At 43.1% G+C, this 18,399-nt stretch overlaps 1 protein-coding gene across 1 annotated transcript in view; it reads right to left on the reverse strand.

Moving 5' to 3' along the window:
• The window catches only part of GAS7 (growth arrest specific 7), a 78,894-nt gene extending 61,935 nt beyond the window's left edge, over positions 1-16,959 (reverse strand). The window contains exon 1 of the mRNA XM_089657914.1: positions 16,595-16,959. Within this exon, the coding sequence (XP_089514040.1) occupies positions 16,595-16,699 (105 nt within the window). The 5' untranslated portion in view covers positions 16,700-16,959. The remainder of the gene's footprint in view (positions 1-16,594) is intronic.
• Between the last annotated feature and the right edge of the window lie 1,440 nt (positions 16,960-18,399).

The raw sequence follows: 18,399 nt of genomic DNA on the forward strand, positions 1-18,399 counted from the left end.
AAAGAACATTGGGGAACTGGAGAAAGTACAGAGAAGGGCAACCAAACTGATAAGAGACATGGAGGAGCTCAGCTATGAGGAAAGATTAGAGGAACTGAATTTATTCTCTCTTGAGAAGAGGAGATTAAGGGGGGGATATGATCTCCATATATAATACATAAGGGGGGATACGATCTCCATGTATAATACATAAGGGGGGATATGATCACCATGTATAATACATAAGGGGGGATATGATCTCCATGTATAATACATAAGGGGGGTATGATCTCCATGTATAATACATAAGGGGGGATATGATCTCCATGTATGATACATAAGGGGGGATATGATCTCCATGTATGATACATAAGGGGGGATATGATCTCCATGTATGATACATAAGGGGGGATATGATCTCCATGTATGATACATAAGGGGGGATATGATCTCCATGTATAATACATAAGGGGGGATATGATCACCATGTATAATACATAAGGGGGGATATGATCTCCATGTATGATACATAAGGGGGGATATGATCTCCATGTATAATACATAAGGGGGGATATGATCTCCATGTATAATACATAAGGGGGGATATGATCTCCATGTATAATACATAAGGGGGGGATATGATCTCCATGTATAATACATAAGGGGGGATATGATCACCATGTATAATACATAAGGAGGGATATGATCTCCATGTATAATACATAAGGGGGGATATGATCTCCATGTATAATACATAAGGGGGGATATGATCTCCATGTATAATACATAAGGGGGGATATGATCTCCATGTATGATACATAAGGGGGGATATGATCTCCATCTATGATACATAAGGGGGGATATGATCTCCATGTATGATACATAAGGGGGGATATGATCTCCATGTATAATACATAAGGGGGAATATGATCTCCATGTATAATACATAAGGGGGGATATGATCTCCATGTATAATACATAAGGGGGGATATGATCACCATGTATAAATACATCAGTGGTTCATATAGTGAACTCGGTGTAGAGTTATTCCCCCTGAGGTCATCACAGAGGACAAGGGGGCGCTCTTTACGTCTGGAGGAAAAGAAATGTAATCTCCAAACACAGAAAGGTTTCTTCACAGTAAGAGCTGTGAAAATGTGGAATAGACTCCCTCAAGAGTTGGTTGTGGCCAGCTCAGTGGATTGCTGTAGGAAAGTCCTGGATTCTTTCTTGGATACACAGAATATAACTGGATATAACATTTATAGGTAAAGTTGATCCAGGGAATATCCGATTGCCTCTCGGGGATCAGGAAGGAATTTTTTTCTCTGCAGGAGCAAATTGGATCGTGCTTTTCTGGGCTTTTTTGCCTTCCTCTGGATCAACTGTGGGTGTAGGATTATAACTTTTTTTTAATGGTTAAAATGGATGGACTTTTGTCTTTTTTCAGCCAGACTAACTATGTAACTATGAGATTTAATGTCTGGAACAACCTACCTGCCGAGTTCCTTCAAAAACTGTGTGCAAGTGTACATAGAAGAACTGATGCTGGTTTGAAGGCAAAGGGTGGCCACACCATATATTGATTTGGATTTATCTTCTGTTCATTTACTTTCCATTTTGTTAATTGATAAAACAAATTTAATTTCATTATTGAACAACTACAGTGCCCTCAGTCAATCCAAAATGTTATTAAACCTCAAATCTGAATATTTAAGAAAGTAAAAGTGAGGTTTTGGTTTTCTTATGAGAATATCTATGTGTGCTCAATTATTGGGCAAGTATTAGTGTGGAGATGAATGAAGAGTAACCACCGCTCAAGGCTGGTCTCCACCTGTATCACCTCCACTGCACACTAGCAGGTGCTGGCCCTGTTCATAGCAGACATCATGGTAGGGAAGAAAAATCCAGTCGGCTGCACATCCAATAAAATCACCGTTCTTTGGATATATTCAAAATAGACACTCCACAGTGTGCAAAAGAGGGAACATAGCACTCCAGCTAACGCATTTCATGGCACCATCAGCACATAGCTATGATTAATCCCTGATGGTGGCGTGAAATGCATTAGCTGGAGTGCTATGTTCCCTCTTTTGTAAACTGTAAAGCACAGGTGTCATAACACAAGGCCCACAGGCCGAATCTGGCCCTCTAGGCCATTTCATGTACCCCCCCTTTGTCCCTGCTTCCACCTTGTCTCAGCAGTCGGTAGCAGAGAGGAGGACAGAACTCCTCCACCAGATCCTGCACCTCTCACTGCAACTAAGGCACCCCCTCATCTCCGCCTACCCTGGTCTCAGCATTCAGCAGACTCTGGTAACTGACTCCACTCCTACTTTGGTCCTCCTCCAGACCCTGCACTTTCTACTTCCCAGCTCTGCCCCCAAAGGGGGTGCACAGTGATGTTAGAGAGGGTGGGGATTCTTGACATCTGATGTATGGGGGGGTGGGGTGCTCTAGTCTTACAAATACAACCGGCCCTTTGAAGGCAACCAAAATGCTGATATGGCCCTCAATGAAATGGACTTTGACACCCCTGCTGTAGAGTGTTTATTTTGAATATGTCCAAATAAAGGTAATTGTATTGGATGTGCAGCCGACTGGATTTTTCTTCCCCACCATATTAGTGTGCAGAATTATTATGCAACTAAATGAAAATTATCCCATCTTGTTTATTCATCTGTTAAAGTGATAATAGTGAACAAAAAACTCAAAATGTACAAATAAACATTTCTGACATTAAAAAAAGAAATCAGTGAGCAATATAGCCACCCTTCTGTTCAATTACAGTCGAAAGCCTTCCATTCATGGTTCTGTGATCACGCCCCGATATCTTAGCAATTTCAAGAGCGCTGCATCCCTCTGAAAGACTTTTCACTATTTTTGACTTTTCAGAGTCAGTTAAATCTCTTTTTTGGCCCATTTTGCCTGAGGAAAGGAAGCCGCCTAATAATTATACACACCTTGATATAGGGCGTTGATCTCCTTAGACCACATCCTCCCTCATTGCACAAATACACATCACCTGAATTGCCTAAATCCAATAAACATTCAAGTTTATACATCTTGGAGTTGGACAATAGGCAGAAAAATGATGATTTGGTCAAAATACTCACTTGCCTAATAATTGTACACAAAGTGCATATATATATATAACTTTTGGATTATCTCCCTATATACACATGATATGTATAGAATATAGAAGATGGATATTATTATTATTATTATGCAGGATTTATATAATATTATTATACAGGATTTATATATTATTATTATACAGGATTTATATATTATTATTATTATACAGGATTTATATAATATTATACAGGATTTATATATTATTATTATTATACAGGATTTATATATTATTATTATTATTATACAGGATTTATATAGCGCCAACAGTTTGCTCAGCGCTTTACAATATAATGGGAGACAATACAGCAACAATACAGTTCAATACAAGAGGGATAGGAGGGCCTGATCCTGGGAGCTTACAATCTAGATAATACATACATATTGGTTGTGTGTTTGTGTATATAATAAATATATAAAACACACACACACATCTATATCATGCGCCTGGCCTTCCATCGCTGTCTTTCCCGTGCAGGACTAGAAGAGGGTTTAGACGCGGAGGGTTAATTGGGGATTTTGTTCCGTCTCCACACAGAATTTCTACGTTTGAATCTTTTTGAATGACAGACTCCCGCCCACCTCGTAAAAACCCCTTTGTAAAGGTCCCCTGTAATAATTGACTATTTTCAACGCTGTCACCCCTTGATTGAGCGCAGACGTTGACGGTTTCCAGGGAAACTGAAAGAACCGGTTGGAGGTCTTTTCCTTGGGATGTGAATCGCTACATGCGAAGCTGGAGTAGCTGACGGCGACAGAAAGTAATCCGTGGAGTGAACGGCTCATTATGGAATGCGCCGAGCGCCCGCCGCTGTGCTATGGCAATACCATCCTTAAAGGGGGGGGTTCCATATATATATATATATATATATGTACCTCTGACTTCACTGCGGCTTGCAACGTCATTTAACAGAAGTCAATGCAAGTCGCAATGAAATTGGAAAAAAGTAGTGCAGGAACTATTTTTGAATTTGCACTGATTAAGACAGTGCCATAGAAATACATTAGATGAGACTTCAGGTCTGATTTTTCAATCGCATGTCACACCTGAAGTCCTACCAGTGTGAACCAGGGCTTAGTCAAGAAAGTCAGGTTTCCTTCGCAAGAAAATGGAACCTACATCAGAGGGGCACACAGACAGGCACTACTTACCAATAAAGTTAGTAGTGAGCCCCTTCTTGTATCTGACATCTGGTAGGAACCTTGCTTTTAATTGTCTACAAGGGAGAACAGGTTCATTTTAAGGCCTCGCACACTAGGCGTACAAAATGCCGCTTTTAATGATGTTTAACTTTTTTTTTTCTGCCCCTAAATGCCACTCTATGTCCATGTACACATAGGCATTTACAGGCATTTAGAGGCAGAAATAAAAAAAAAACTCAGTGCAAGCGCATTCAGGAGAGGAAAAAAAAACCCCAAAAACTTCATACGCTCCTCATTGTGCTAGGCAGGACCGTCGCAATGCTTGGGCACCCCAGGTGCATGGGGCCCCATGATAATTTTGCATTGTGTTATACTTGCCAACTGTCCCGGAATTGCCAGGACCTAGGCATGCAGACTGCTTCTACAAACATTTGTGAAAGAATGGGTTGCTCTCAGGAACTCAGTGACTCCAAGCGTGGTCCCGTGATAGGTGGCCACCTGGGCAATAAGTCCATCCGTGACATTTCCTGGCTACTAAATATTCCACGGTCAACTGTTAGTGGGATTATAACAAAGTGGAAGCAACTGGGAACAACAGCCACTCAGCCACCAAGTGGTAGGCCACGTCACATGACAGAGCGGGGTCAGCACATGCTGAAGCGCACAGTGCGCAGAAGTCGCCAACTGTCTGCAGAGTCAATAACTAAAGACCTCCAAACTTGGTGTGGCCTTCAGATTAACACAACAACAGTGCATAGAGAGCTTCATGGAATGGGTTTCCATGGCCGAGCAGCTGCATCCAGACCTTACATCACCAAGTGCAATGCAAAGCATTGGATGCCGTGGTGTAAAGCATGCCACCACTAGACTCTAGAGCAGTGGAGATGTGTTCTCTGGAGTGACCAATCAAGCTTCTCTGTCTGGCAATCCCATGGACGTGTCTGGGTTTGGCAGTTGGCAGGAGAATGGTATTTTCCTGATTGCATTGTGCCAAGTGTAAAGTTTGGTGGAGGGGGGATTTTGGTGTGGGGTTGTTTGTCAGGGGTTGGGCTTGGCCCCCTAGTTCCAGTGAAGGAAACTCTTAAGGCGTCGTCATACCAAGACATTTTGGACAATTTCCTGCTTTCTGGGAAGAGTTTGGGGATGGCCTCATCCTGTTCCTACATGACTGCACACCAGTGCACAAAGCAAGGTCCATAAAGACATGGAGGAGTCAGTTTGGGGTGGAGGAACTTGACTGTCCTGCCTCAACCCCATAGAACACCTTTGGGATGAATTAGAGTGGAGACTGTGAGCCAGGCCTCCTCCCCCGACATCAGTGCCTGACCTGACAAATGTGCTTCTGGAAGAATGGTCCAACCTTCCCATAGACACCCTCCTAAACCTTGTGGACGGCCTTCCCAGAAGAGTTGAAGCTGTTATAGCTGCAGAGGGCGGGGCCAACTCAATATTGAACCCTACGGACTAAGACTGGGGGGCCATTAAAGTTCATGTGCGTGGAAAGGCAATACTTTTGGCAATATAGTGTATGTCCTCATATTACTGATTTATGGTAAATCTGAAATTGACTGTATAAAAATTGCAAACTCAGATTGTAATGCATATGGTGACCCTTGAGGAAGAGCTGTACAGATTTTCTTCAAGGCCTCATGAACACTGGACTCTCTCCTAGATTCCTTTCCTCCTGGTAGTGGCGTTTTGGAAGAAAAAAACGCTTGATTCTTGCAAACGTGCAATGCGTTTAGACATGTAAAGCACTTGGGCATTGATTCATATCATTGACCTGAATAATACTTTATTCTGACCATTAAAATGAATGAACGTTCAAACGCTACATGCGTCTTAGACGCAGAAAAAACCCCGCTAGATGTCCCTAAGAGCAGCATTAAAAACATCCAGTGTGCATGAGACCTAATTGTGCATAATAGTGGAAAGCCAAGCCCACCCAATCCCGTCCAGAAGAAATGGTGGATGGTGCAGAATATCAGTTCACTCCTTCCTGGATTCTGGCCCCCGAAACGCGTCGGATATTTTTCAGTGCAAGCCAATAAATCATTTGGTCTTGCAGAGCTTCTATTGGTAGTTTTTTTTTTCTAGTAACCCGACCACAGACATGATAGCCTTCCAGTGGCAGGGAACGATGCTGACAAGGAAAGGGTTAAAACGCAAGCCTGGTGGTTCGTCAAGCCATGAATGACGTGTGAACACATCGGTGAGCTATTGGCGTTCTGTTCAGATTTCAGCGTTCACAGTCAGCTCCGGGGTGACAAAGCTCCGGCTTCTCCTGGAAAAAGTACAGGATGAGTCAGGACTGACAACCCCTGACAACTCGGATTGTGCGCTGACGCTTCACGTGTCGCCCGGGTTCAGCCGGGATAAGCAAACACAATTCATCAACCGCTGTACATAGCTGACGGCGGTACAGACTGTGCTAACTAGAGGCGAGGAGCGCCATGACGTCACTGTCAGATAGGGGACATCGGGGAGGCGGTTAAAGGGGAAGTCCGCACTGTGACTTAAATGTAACGTATTCCACCATGACCTCCGTTTTGGCGCTCTTCGTCTGGTTTGCTGCAGAGTCTTTCTTAAGGTTTTGCTGAATTAATAAAAACAGTGAAAAAAAAAAAAGAAAAACCATAAGGCGGCAGGAGAATAAAAATGAATGCCAGTCTTCGTAAGAATAATGAGATTTAGGCGTCATTCACAATTAGAATTTTGTGAAAGCGCGATTTTGTTTGCATTTTAGCAACACGCAAAGGAAAGCCCATTCAATTCTGTGCACGACCAACGCTCCAATGTAGCTCACGGAGCATTTTGTTTTAACCGCGCGTTTTGATGCATTTTTCAAGCATGTATTAAATTGCGTGTGTGCTTGTTGCGTTTGGGGTGCCATTAACAATTATTTGTTCATTATAATTAATTATTATTTATTATTATACAGGATTTGTATAGTGCCAACAGTTATGCAGCGCTTTACAACATAAGGGCAGACAGGACAATTACAATACAAATGAATAGAGGAGAGATCAGAGGCGCTGCTCATTAGAACTTACAATCTAAGAGGGAGGGTTAATTGATACAAAAAGGTAATAACTGTGGGGGATGGGCTGATGGAGAAAATACATGTACAGTTGCTAGGTGGGGGCAGGATAGGCCTCTCTAAAGAGATGAGTTTTTAGGGATCGCCTAAAAATGCACAAAGTAGGAGATAATCAGACACATTGGCGAAGGGAGTTCCAGAGGATGGGAGCGGCTCCAGGAGAAGTCCTGGAGGCGAGCATGGGAGAAGGCAACAAGGGAGCTAGAGAGCAGGAGGACTTGGGAGGAAGGAAGAGAATGATTTGGTTGGTATTTTAAGGCTAGGTTAGTGATGTAGTCAGGGCCGGTGCTGGACTATTTTGTGCTCTAGGCAAGATGAGCTACTTGCACCCCCTCCCCCTCAAAAAAAAAAAAAAAAACTTCACCTATAGTTCTACTACACCCCTTTTAGCACGTATCCTCTTTCTCCTCAAATTTTCCACCCTAGCACAAATCTTCTCCCCCAAATCCCTCCTCCTAGCATAAATCCCCCCCAATACCACCTCCTAGCACAACTCCCTCCAAATTACCCTTCCCAGAACAAATCCTTCCTCCCCACCTAAATCCCCCCTCCTAGCATAAATCCCCCCCTTCTAGCACATCAACTCCCAATCCCGCCTCCTAGCACAATCCCCACCCATCTCCCTCCAAACACAAACCCCCCCATCCCCCTCTCCTAGCACAAATTTTCTCTCAATCCCCTCTCCTAACACAAATTCCCCCCCCCAAATCCCCCCTCCTAGCATAACCCCCCAATCCCCCCTCCTAGCATAAATTACCCCCAAATCCCCTCTCCTAGCACAACCCCCCAATCTCCTCTCCTAGCACAACCCCCCAATCCCCCCTCCTAGCATAACCCCCAATCTCCCCTCCTAGCACGAATTACCCTCAAATCCCCTCCCCTAGCACAACCCCCCATCCCACCTCCTAGCACAAATTACCCCCAAATCCCCTCTCCTAGCACAACCCCCCAATCCCCCCTCCTAGCACAATTTCCCCCATCCCCCTCTCCTAACACAAATCCCCCCAAATACTCTTTCCTAACACAAATCCCCTCAATCCCCTCTACTAGCACAAATCCCCCCCCCCCAATCCCCCTCATAGCCCAAATCCCCCCAATGACAACTTCCCTCCAAATCCCTCCTCTAGCTAAACCCTCTCCAAATTACCCTTCCCAACAAAAACTCCTCCCATCTTACCCAAATCCCCCCAAAGCCCATCCCAGCACCCCCCTAGATCCGACCATGGTGTAGAGCAGGGAAGCAAGCGACCGTGGCTGCGCCCCTAGGCAGCAGTGCGCGCCATAGGCAGCTGCCTAGTATGCCTAGTGGTAGCACCAGTCCTGGATGTATTTGGGGGCCAAGATGTGGATGGCTTCATAAGTTGCTGCAAGAATGTTGAACTCAAATGAATGGCAAGCACGTTTTTCTTGCATTTCATGCACTTTTGTGCACCTTCATAAAACACAGAAGTGTGAATGAGGCCTTTGGGCGGAGTAGATCATGCGCAAAGTGTTTCGGCTATAAATGAAACTGGATCTGCCACACTAATTTCTCCCCAATATTTCTACCTTCGGGCAGAGAAAGCACGCAGAGCTCCTAGGGCCGCATACACATCTAGGTTTCCGGAATGCACGACAAAGTCACAGAATGCACGCATTTTTTCAGAACCGCACTGCAAACACGTGTCACATGTGTGCTTCCGTTAATTGTTAATGACACCCCAAGCACTGCGGGCAGACGCGCCTTTTGCCTAAACGCAGTGGAAAAGTGTGGCGAAAAAAAAACTCCCCACGCTTTGCTTAGAAAAAAGGTTTGGAGCTTCTATGGGGTGTTTGATGTGCGTAGGGCAGTCCATTCGGCTCCATTCACACCTGAGGGTAGTGGGAACTTCTCTTCCTGCATAATTTTTTTTTGCGCATAGGGCAGCCTATTCACCTGGGCTGCCCTGTGCTCAAGAAATGCCCCAAAGAAGATCCAAAACTTTTTATGGGGCGTTTTTTAACCACCTGTTTGTAGCGCGTTTTCTGTGCGGCACCACACGCGTGCCACAGTGCGTTTCTGAAAGACACTGCAAAAAGTGCGTTTTCTGTGGCTTTGCCACACATTCCATAAAATGTCCGGGAGTGAAGACCCTATGCAGGACAAGTGGAAAAAAACATGTGCGGGAAAACAAATTCCCGCTACGTTCAAATGTGAAAGGGGCCTAATAGTGAAATAGCAATTCTGCATCATAAATAAGCCCCTGACTATTGTTCTCTGCAGCCTTGGTACCGTCCCTGGCTGTATGTCCAGATTCTGCTCACATTGCCTCAACAGGAGATGTTCCTATGGTATAAACTTGACTGATAAATGATTACATACAGGTCTGTGAGAGATCAAAGACCAGCAATGGAAAGGCTGATGTAGCCAGGGAAGCAGCAGGAGGTCTGAACCTACATAGCGATGGGATCTGGGTTGGCAGCCAATGCAAGGCGTTCTTTAACCTCTTGGCGCCGGCGCTTCCAAGCCCTTTAAGGGTTCCAGAAGCTGGGAGGCAGGGCGGGATTATAGGGTCATGTGACCGCCGTGATTCACTGTCACATGATCGGAAAGGTCCCGATCAAAAGAAGAGATCAGGACCTTTCCGTGAGTACCGAATGTGTGTGCTGGGAGCACGCAGGGCGCGCACTCTCAGCACATGTATTTTTTTAATAGAAGGCAAATGTGCGGCCGCTCGGCGTCTAGGCCCAGTTGCCGGGAGGCCGCACATTTGCATTCGCTTGGCGCCAAGAGGTTAAGGGTTAATATTTATTTTATTTATTTATTATAGATACTTATATAGCTCTGTCAATACTGTGTATTGTACATTCACATCAGTCATTAACCCCTTCACGCCAGTGCCTCCCGGCCCTTTAAGGGTTCCAGAAGCCGGGACGGTGGTCACATGATCGAGAAAGGTCCAGATCGAAAGAGGAGATCGGGACCTTTCCGTGAGTACCAGACGTGTGCTGGGAGCGCGCAGGGCGCGCACTCTCGGCACATATGTCCTTTTTTAATAGAATGCAAATGTGCGGCCGCTCGGGGTCTAGGCCCAGACGCCGGGAGGCCGCACATTTGTGTGCGGCAGGCATGAACAGGTTAAAACATAAAAGAACTCAAAAAAAGAATCTTTCTTGTTAATCTAAGATGTTGATGGAGGAATTGTAGAGAAACAGAATATCTACACACACAGCGATCTAACTAATTTCACATGCTGGGAGTTGTAGTTCTGCTGCAGCCACAGCAACGCCAATTGCTGAATTTGTTTTATGAGCATTCTATTCTATTTTACGTATTTATTGTACATCATTTAATGGTTTATTTCATCCATTTTTGGGATAAGACAGTGAGGGAGTAGCGTAGTGTTGGGGTAGCGCTGCACCAATTCACATTATATTTTGCACATTATCCATTTGGTAGGGTGTCAGCAGCCTCCTCCCCATAATTGTTATTAGTCCATTATTGATCCATTTTTTGAGTAGCGCAGGAGGTTCCTATAGTTTAATTGCTGAATTATTTGGTTTTTAAACTTCATGAACATTTTCTACCCTCATTGATTATGTTTTTAGATCAATAAAAATTATACTATATCGCGCTATGGTCTATTCAAGTTCAGTGGGTAATACTCTAAAATGAATATTTCGTGGAACTTGCAGGATTGTTAGGAATTATTCAAGGTTTTTTTTTTCTCTTTGTTAAACTTTACAGCAGCACCTATACTGTGATATTGTGTAGTTTTTCACAGTCCTATTTTTTGTTTTTTTGTTGTTGTTGTTGTTGTTGTTGTTGTTGTTGTAACTATATTTGTAAAACCAAATAAAAATGTATTATGGGAAAAAAAAGTTCAGTGGGTATACCCCCACATAAGCAGCTAGCACAATATTGCAGGTTACAATACATTAACATAAATATATAGGAGTTGCAGCACTAGGAGGTGCCAGGGGCATCATTGATGACGAAACGCGTTGGTTGGAGCTAGAGGGTGTGACGTCATCACGCACCGGAACGTGGTGGCCATCTTAATGGTTGGAAACAAGTCATTTTTGGATATGGTGGCATGCTGTTTTAATTATATTACTATGTAAGTTTAATACTATATTTAGACATTAAAAATGCAATATTTACTACACTATGAGGATTCCTCTTTTCCTTCACCTTGGATTATCCTCATGAGGATTACATTTATTCAGGTGTATCTGGAAGATTTATATTGAAGACCAGGATCCTTAAGGAATATATTCAGTCCAATGATCACTTCCAGGAAGCACATAGCCAGGGGCGGACTGACCATTTGGAAACTCGGGCACTGCCCGAGGGTCCGGGGGTTAATAGGGGGCCCCATGAGATGCCCCTGGTACCTTTTTCATAGGCTTTTTTGAGTTTGGGCAAGGACACAGGGGCCCCATGATCCCCTATTGCCGGGGGGCCCCATGAGTTGTCAGTCCGCCCCTGCACATAGCACATATGGACCTTTCCTTTGGGGGTCAATACCATCTGGTAAGGCACAGTGTGATTGGTGTTGGTGAAGAGCTTTTCCCATTGGTGGTTTCCTGGGAACCTATCAGATATCTGTTGGGTCTTGGCTGGTGAACTTTTTATCTCTCATATATAAAAGCTCTAGATTGGACTTTTTGTTATATGCAAAAATATATTTAAGAATTTGTTTTAGCGCTGCACCTCCTCTGTATTTATGTTTTTAGATGATTTCTGATTGGTTGCTGGGTTTTACTCCTTGTATGACCATGCTTCCTGAAAATCACTCTGGTAAAAAAAAAAAAAGGCCCAGTGGCTGAATTAAGAACTGTCAGTGTTACTCGACTCAGCAGTCATTCAAACCTGAACTAGAAAATTGCATTCGGAATCTGATTGGTTGTCATCACAGACAGTTCTTATTGCAGACATCCTGGCAGAGCAGTCTGCTTTGCATCACAGCTCTCTCCCCGACTCATTGCAGATTTAGAACGTAACTGAGCTGTGCAGATCTGAAGATTACATAATATGATACAAGAGCTCCGAGGATTTCCAGCTCAATGACCGCAAAGTGCAACCCACATCCGCCTCAGTACACCCAGAGGAGGGCACACTGCCTGCACCGCCAAGGGGAACATAAGCGGCAGATGGGGGTGATATAGAGGACACCTATAGTGCGTACAGAGGGGGGGAGGGGTTGGAAGTAGATGGGGTGATATGGGGGGCAGATGAAAGGAACATGGAGGAGACATGGGGGGCATATGAGGGTTCACATGAGGGGGGTAGAAGAGAGAAAATGGAGGTGACATGGGTAGGTGGTGATGAAGATGAGGTGACACAGGAGACAGGTTGTGTGGATATGGTGACATGAGGGCATGTGGTGAGGATGGGTTGACATGGGGGGGGGGCAGGTAGTAAGGATTGGGTGGCATTAGGGAGCAGGTGATGAAAATTTGGTGACACGGGGGACAGGTGATGAAGGTGGAGTGCCACAAAGAAAAGGTGATGAGGATGGGGTGACACGAAGGAAAAGAGATGAGGATGGGGTGACACAAATGAAAGGAAATGAGGATGGGGTGACACGAAGGAACAGTGATGAGGATGGGGTGACATGGGGGGACAGGTGATGAGGATGGGGTGACACAAGGGACAAGTGATGAGGATGAGGTGATACGGGGGACAGGTGATGAGGATGGGCTAACATTGGGGAGCAGATGGTGATGATGGGGTGACATGGGGGGCAAGTGTTAACCTGATGGTAAGGATGGGGTGACATAGGGAGCAGGTGGTGAGAACAGGGTTATGGGGGGCAGGTGGTGAGGATGGAATGACCTCAATGGGGGGGTAGGTGGTGAGAATAGGGTGTCATGGGTGAGCAGGTGATGAGGATAGGGTGACATGGGGAGGGAGGTTGGTGGTGAGGATGGGGTGACATAGAGGGCAGTAGTGAGGATAGGGTGACAGGTGATGAGGATGGGATGACATGGGAGGGTAGGTGGTGAGGATAGGGTGACATGGGGGGTAGATGTTGAGGATGGGTTGACATGGGGAGCAGATGGTGAGGATAGGAAGATATGGGGGGCAGGTGGGGAGGTTGGGATCACATGGGATTCAGGTGGTGAGGATGGGGTGACATGAAGGGCAGGTGGTGGAGGTGTTGGGGGGGAGTAAAAGAATAGTAACACTGAAGCCCAAAAAGAATGCCTTATCCATTTATGGTCTATGCCATGGTGGTGGGTTCCTCAGTGGTGATGATTTTGCAGAAAGGGAGGCCAGCAGTGGCTGTAGTTTTGGGTATCATATGGTTGGTGGGGGGGTCAGGGCATTAGACCCCTCACTAATACAGCATAGACGACCATCTCAGCTTCACTGAAGTGACTATGAAAAAAAATGCTCTGTGCTATTATTATGGTGATGCTATGATTGGTTCAGCAACAGAAGTCTTTGCTGCCATACCTGTACTGTTACTGTGGAGTCAGTTCACCCAAAACTGAATGATGAGACTCAATAACCGATTGACTTCATTCATCCATCGAGGGATCCATCAATGAGATTGCACTGAGCTCCTGGCTCCTCACCTTTCAATGTATTTTATGTTACAAAAAAATGCAGCAAGAGAAGTAAGACTCTGTAGGTTAGCTTGGTAATGGTCCTGTGGGGGTGGGGGCAGAGCAAAGATCTTCCATCCAATTCCATCAGCACCAATCAGATGATTGTCACTGCTCCCTATCTCCCCTGATCTCTATACACATGCTGTGCACAGTGCAGAACACAGACACCTCCTGCAACATCAACAATGACTTTTTTTTATGGCATTGCTCAGGAAAACTCAAACAGCAAAAAATACTAATAAAAGTCTAAATGTATCCGGAGTGATGATTAAACAGACATTTCCACCCCTACAGGAAATGGAACAATATGCAAACAATCCTTCCCATTTCATTATATAACTGGGGCAGAGGGCTGGAAACGACCCAAAGACACCAATTCTAGAGAGGGAGCTCCGCAATATGGAGGAGGGGAGGAAATCGAACAGGACGTCAACGAACGAACCATGTATTCACACTGCCAATACACACACACACAGACACACACTGCATTGTTTAAAACAGATAGATATACTGAATATTTATATATGGCCTGCTCCATTTATATACATAGAGATACAATGTATACATTTATATATGTCCTGGGCTGTTTGTATACAGACATATATATATATATATATATATATATATATATCCTGATTTATTTATATACAGACAGGTACAATGTATATAATTATATGTCCTGCACTGTTTATATACAGATATATACTATGGTGTTTATTTACTAACCTCAGCTTGTTCAAATAGGCTTTGGCAATAAAACCTGGAAGCTGATTGGTTTCTATGAAGAAGTGAGCCTGATTTTTCACTCCCCAGCTGTAGTAAATAAACCCCAATGTATATATCCTGTGTTGTTTATATACAGAGAGACACAATGTATATATTCATATATGTTCCACCCTGTTTATATAGAAACAATGTATATATTAACATATGTCCTGGGTTATTTATATTCAGGTTGATACAATGTATATATTTATATAAGTCCTGTGTTATTTCTATATAGATATATACAGTATATATATTTATATGTCCCATGTTGTTTATATACAGATAGATACAATGTATATATTATATATGTCCTGAGTTATTCATATAAAATTTACATTGTATCTATCTGTATAGGAAAAAAACAGGACATATATAAATATATGCATTGTATCTACCTGTATATAAATAACTCAGGACATATATAATATGTACATTGTATCTATCTGTATATATGTCCTTATTTATATACAGGTAGATACAATGCATATATTGAGATGTGTCCTGATTTTTTTTCTATACAGATAGAATGTATATTTTTATATATGTCTTGTATTATTTATATACAAATAGAAACAATTTATATATGTTATCTGCTGTTTATTTACAGATAGATACAATGAATATATTTATATATGTCCTGTGTTATTTATATACAAATATATACAATTTAAATATGCCATGTGCGGTTTATATACAGATAGATACAATGTATATATGTCCTGTGCAGTATATGCACAGATAAATAGAATGTATATATTTATATACAGTATGTCCTGTGCTGTTTGTATCTATCTGTATATAATGTATATATTTATATATGTGATGTATTTTTTCTATACAGATAGATACAATGTTTATATTTATATATGTGCTGTGTTATTTCTATACAGGTAGATACAATGTATATATTTATATATGTGCTGTATTATTTCTATACAGGTAGATACAATGTATATATTTATATGTGCTGTATTATTTCTATACAGGTAGATACAATGTATATATTTATATATGTGCTGTATTATTTCTATACAGGTAGATACAATGTATCTCCCATCACCTCCGGTGTCCTGATTTTTTTTTCCTATACAGATGGATACAATGTATATATTTATATATGTGCTGTGTTATTTCTATACAGATAGATACAATGTATATATTTATATATGTGCTGTGTTTTTTATATACAGGTAGATACAATGTATATATTTATATATGTGCTGACAGGTAGATACAATGTATATACGTGCTGTGTTATTTCTATACAGGTAGATGCAATGTATCTCCCATCACCTCCAGTGTCCCGATTTTTTTTTCCTATACAGATGGATACAATGTATATATTTATATATGTGCTGTGCTATTTCTATACAGGTAGATACAATGCATCTCCCATCACCTCCGGTGTCCTGATTTTTTTTTTCCTATACAGATGGATACAATGTATATATTTATATGTCCGATGCTGTTTATATAAAAATAGATACAATGTATATTTCTATACATCCTGCATTGTATCCATTCTGAGTGCCTTCATTGCACTCCCCTAATAAGGGACCCCGCTATCTCTACAGCCCCTGATTCTCCCATTACCTCCTGTTACCTGGATACTGCATTTACTTTAATGATAATCTCATTCCCCCCCCCCCCCCCCCCGAGGACGTGATTTCGGTGCCCCCATCCTCTCCTTTTCACCCTCTAATTAAAGAAATACACACATCAACAATGGCACTATTCCCTGACATCCATTTTTTTTTTTGACTAGTAACTTGTAGTGAAGGAAGAAGCTGCGGAGAGCTGAGCATCTGCTCCATGTTGGTTGCCGATAAGAAGGGTCAGTGCCGGAGAGGACACATCGTCATGGTAACAAGAGACGTGTGGGGTACTCACCGTGATGATGGTCTCCTTGTTCTGCTTTTTGGTGGGTGACGGCGAGCCGGGGCTCTGGGGGGACAGACAAGAGGCATCGTCAAAGCTAGTCTCAATATCGGACATGGTACAGTCAGCGTGTGTGTGCGCAGGTTGGATCAGGTAGAGGGATCAGAGCATCAGTCCTGCAACATCCGCAGCATCAGCACCACAAACCCCGGATGGATGACCACATCAGCCCGCGTACAGTGCCCAGCCAAGCAGCACACGAGATGTGTTCAGCCAAAAAAAGAAAAAAAAAATCTCTCACACCTCCCTCCACCAATGTGTGTCAGGGAGGACGGGGATCCCAGCTGATCACACACACACACTCACACACACACACACTCACACACACACTGGGGTCACACGGGCGATAGCAGAGGAATTCCAGTCCTCCCAGGCTGCTCAGTCAAAAGCCAATCATCATCACCAACATTGCTAATTATAATGCAGCAACATGTGATAACATATTGATTGGAATGATTCCTAATATTGCTTTGGTGCCATTTTAGTATAATTTATTCCAATTATTTCTTGATATAGCTCTGACATATACCATGCTGCTGCACAGAGGACACTGAGCCAGTCACGTCTGTCTCTGCACCAGAGAAGCTTACACTCTAATCTCCCCACCACAGGTACACACTCTCATTATTATAACGCACTTCTACAGTACAGCTCTGACATATACTGAAACGCTGTGCACAGAGCACTGAGCCAATCAAATCAGTTTCTGCAGCAGAGGAGCTTACACTCTAATCTCCCCACCACAGGTACGCACGATTATTATTAGAACACACTTCTATAGCTCTGACATATACTGTAGTGCTTCACAGAGAATACTGAACCACTCACATCAGTCTCTGTGCCAGAGGAGCTTACACTCTAATGTCCCCCCACAGGCACACACTATTACTTATATACTGTAACACACTTGTATAGCTCTTACATATACCCCAGTGCTGTACAGAGTACACTGAGCCAGTCACATCAGTTTCCACACGAGAAGAGCTTACACTCGAATGTCCCCCACAGTCACACATATATTACTGTTATAATACATTTATATAGCTCCGACATATACCATAGTGTTGTACAGAGTACACTGAGCCAGTCACATCAGTTTCCACACCAGAAGAGCTTACACTCTAATGTCCCTCACAGTCACATATATTACTGTTATAATACATTTATATAGCTCCGACATATACCATAGTGTTGTACAGGGTACACTGAGCCAGTCATATCAGTTTCCACACCAGAAGAGCTTACACTCTAATGTCCCCCACAGTCACACATATATTACTATTGTAATACATTTATATAGCTCCGACATGTACCATAGTGTTGTACAGAGTACACTGAGCCAGTCACATCAGTTTCCACACCAGAAGAGCTTACACTCGAATGTCCCCCACAGTCACACATATATTACTATTATAATACATTTATATAGCTCCGACATATACCATAGTGTGTTGTACAGAGTACACTGAGCCAGTCACATCAGTTTCCACACCAGAAGAGCTTACACTCTAATGTCACCACCACAGTAACACACATTTTTATGATAATACATTTATATAGCTCCGACATATACCATAGTGCTTTACAGAGAACGCTGAGTCAGTCACATTGGTCTCTGAACCAGAGAAGCTTACATTCTAATTTCTCCACCAAAGTAAAAAACTATAATTATACATTTATATAGCTCTGACATGTACCGCGGTGCTGTACAGGGAACACAGAGCCAGTCACATCATTCGCTATACCAGAAGAGCTTA

Source organism: Staurois parvus, unplaced genomic scaffold, assembly GCF_062004578.1.
Source record: "Staurois parvus isolate SC_StPar_1 unplaced genomic scaffold, SC_StPar_1.0 ptg001041l, whole genome shotgun sequence".
Lineage (NCBI taxonomy): Eukaryota > Metazoa > Chordata > Amphibia > Anura > Ranidae > Staurois > Staurois parvus.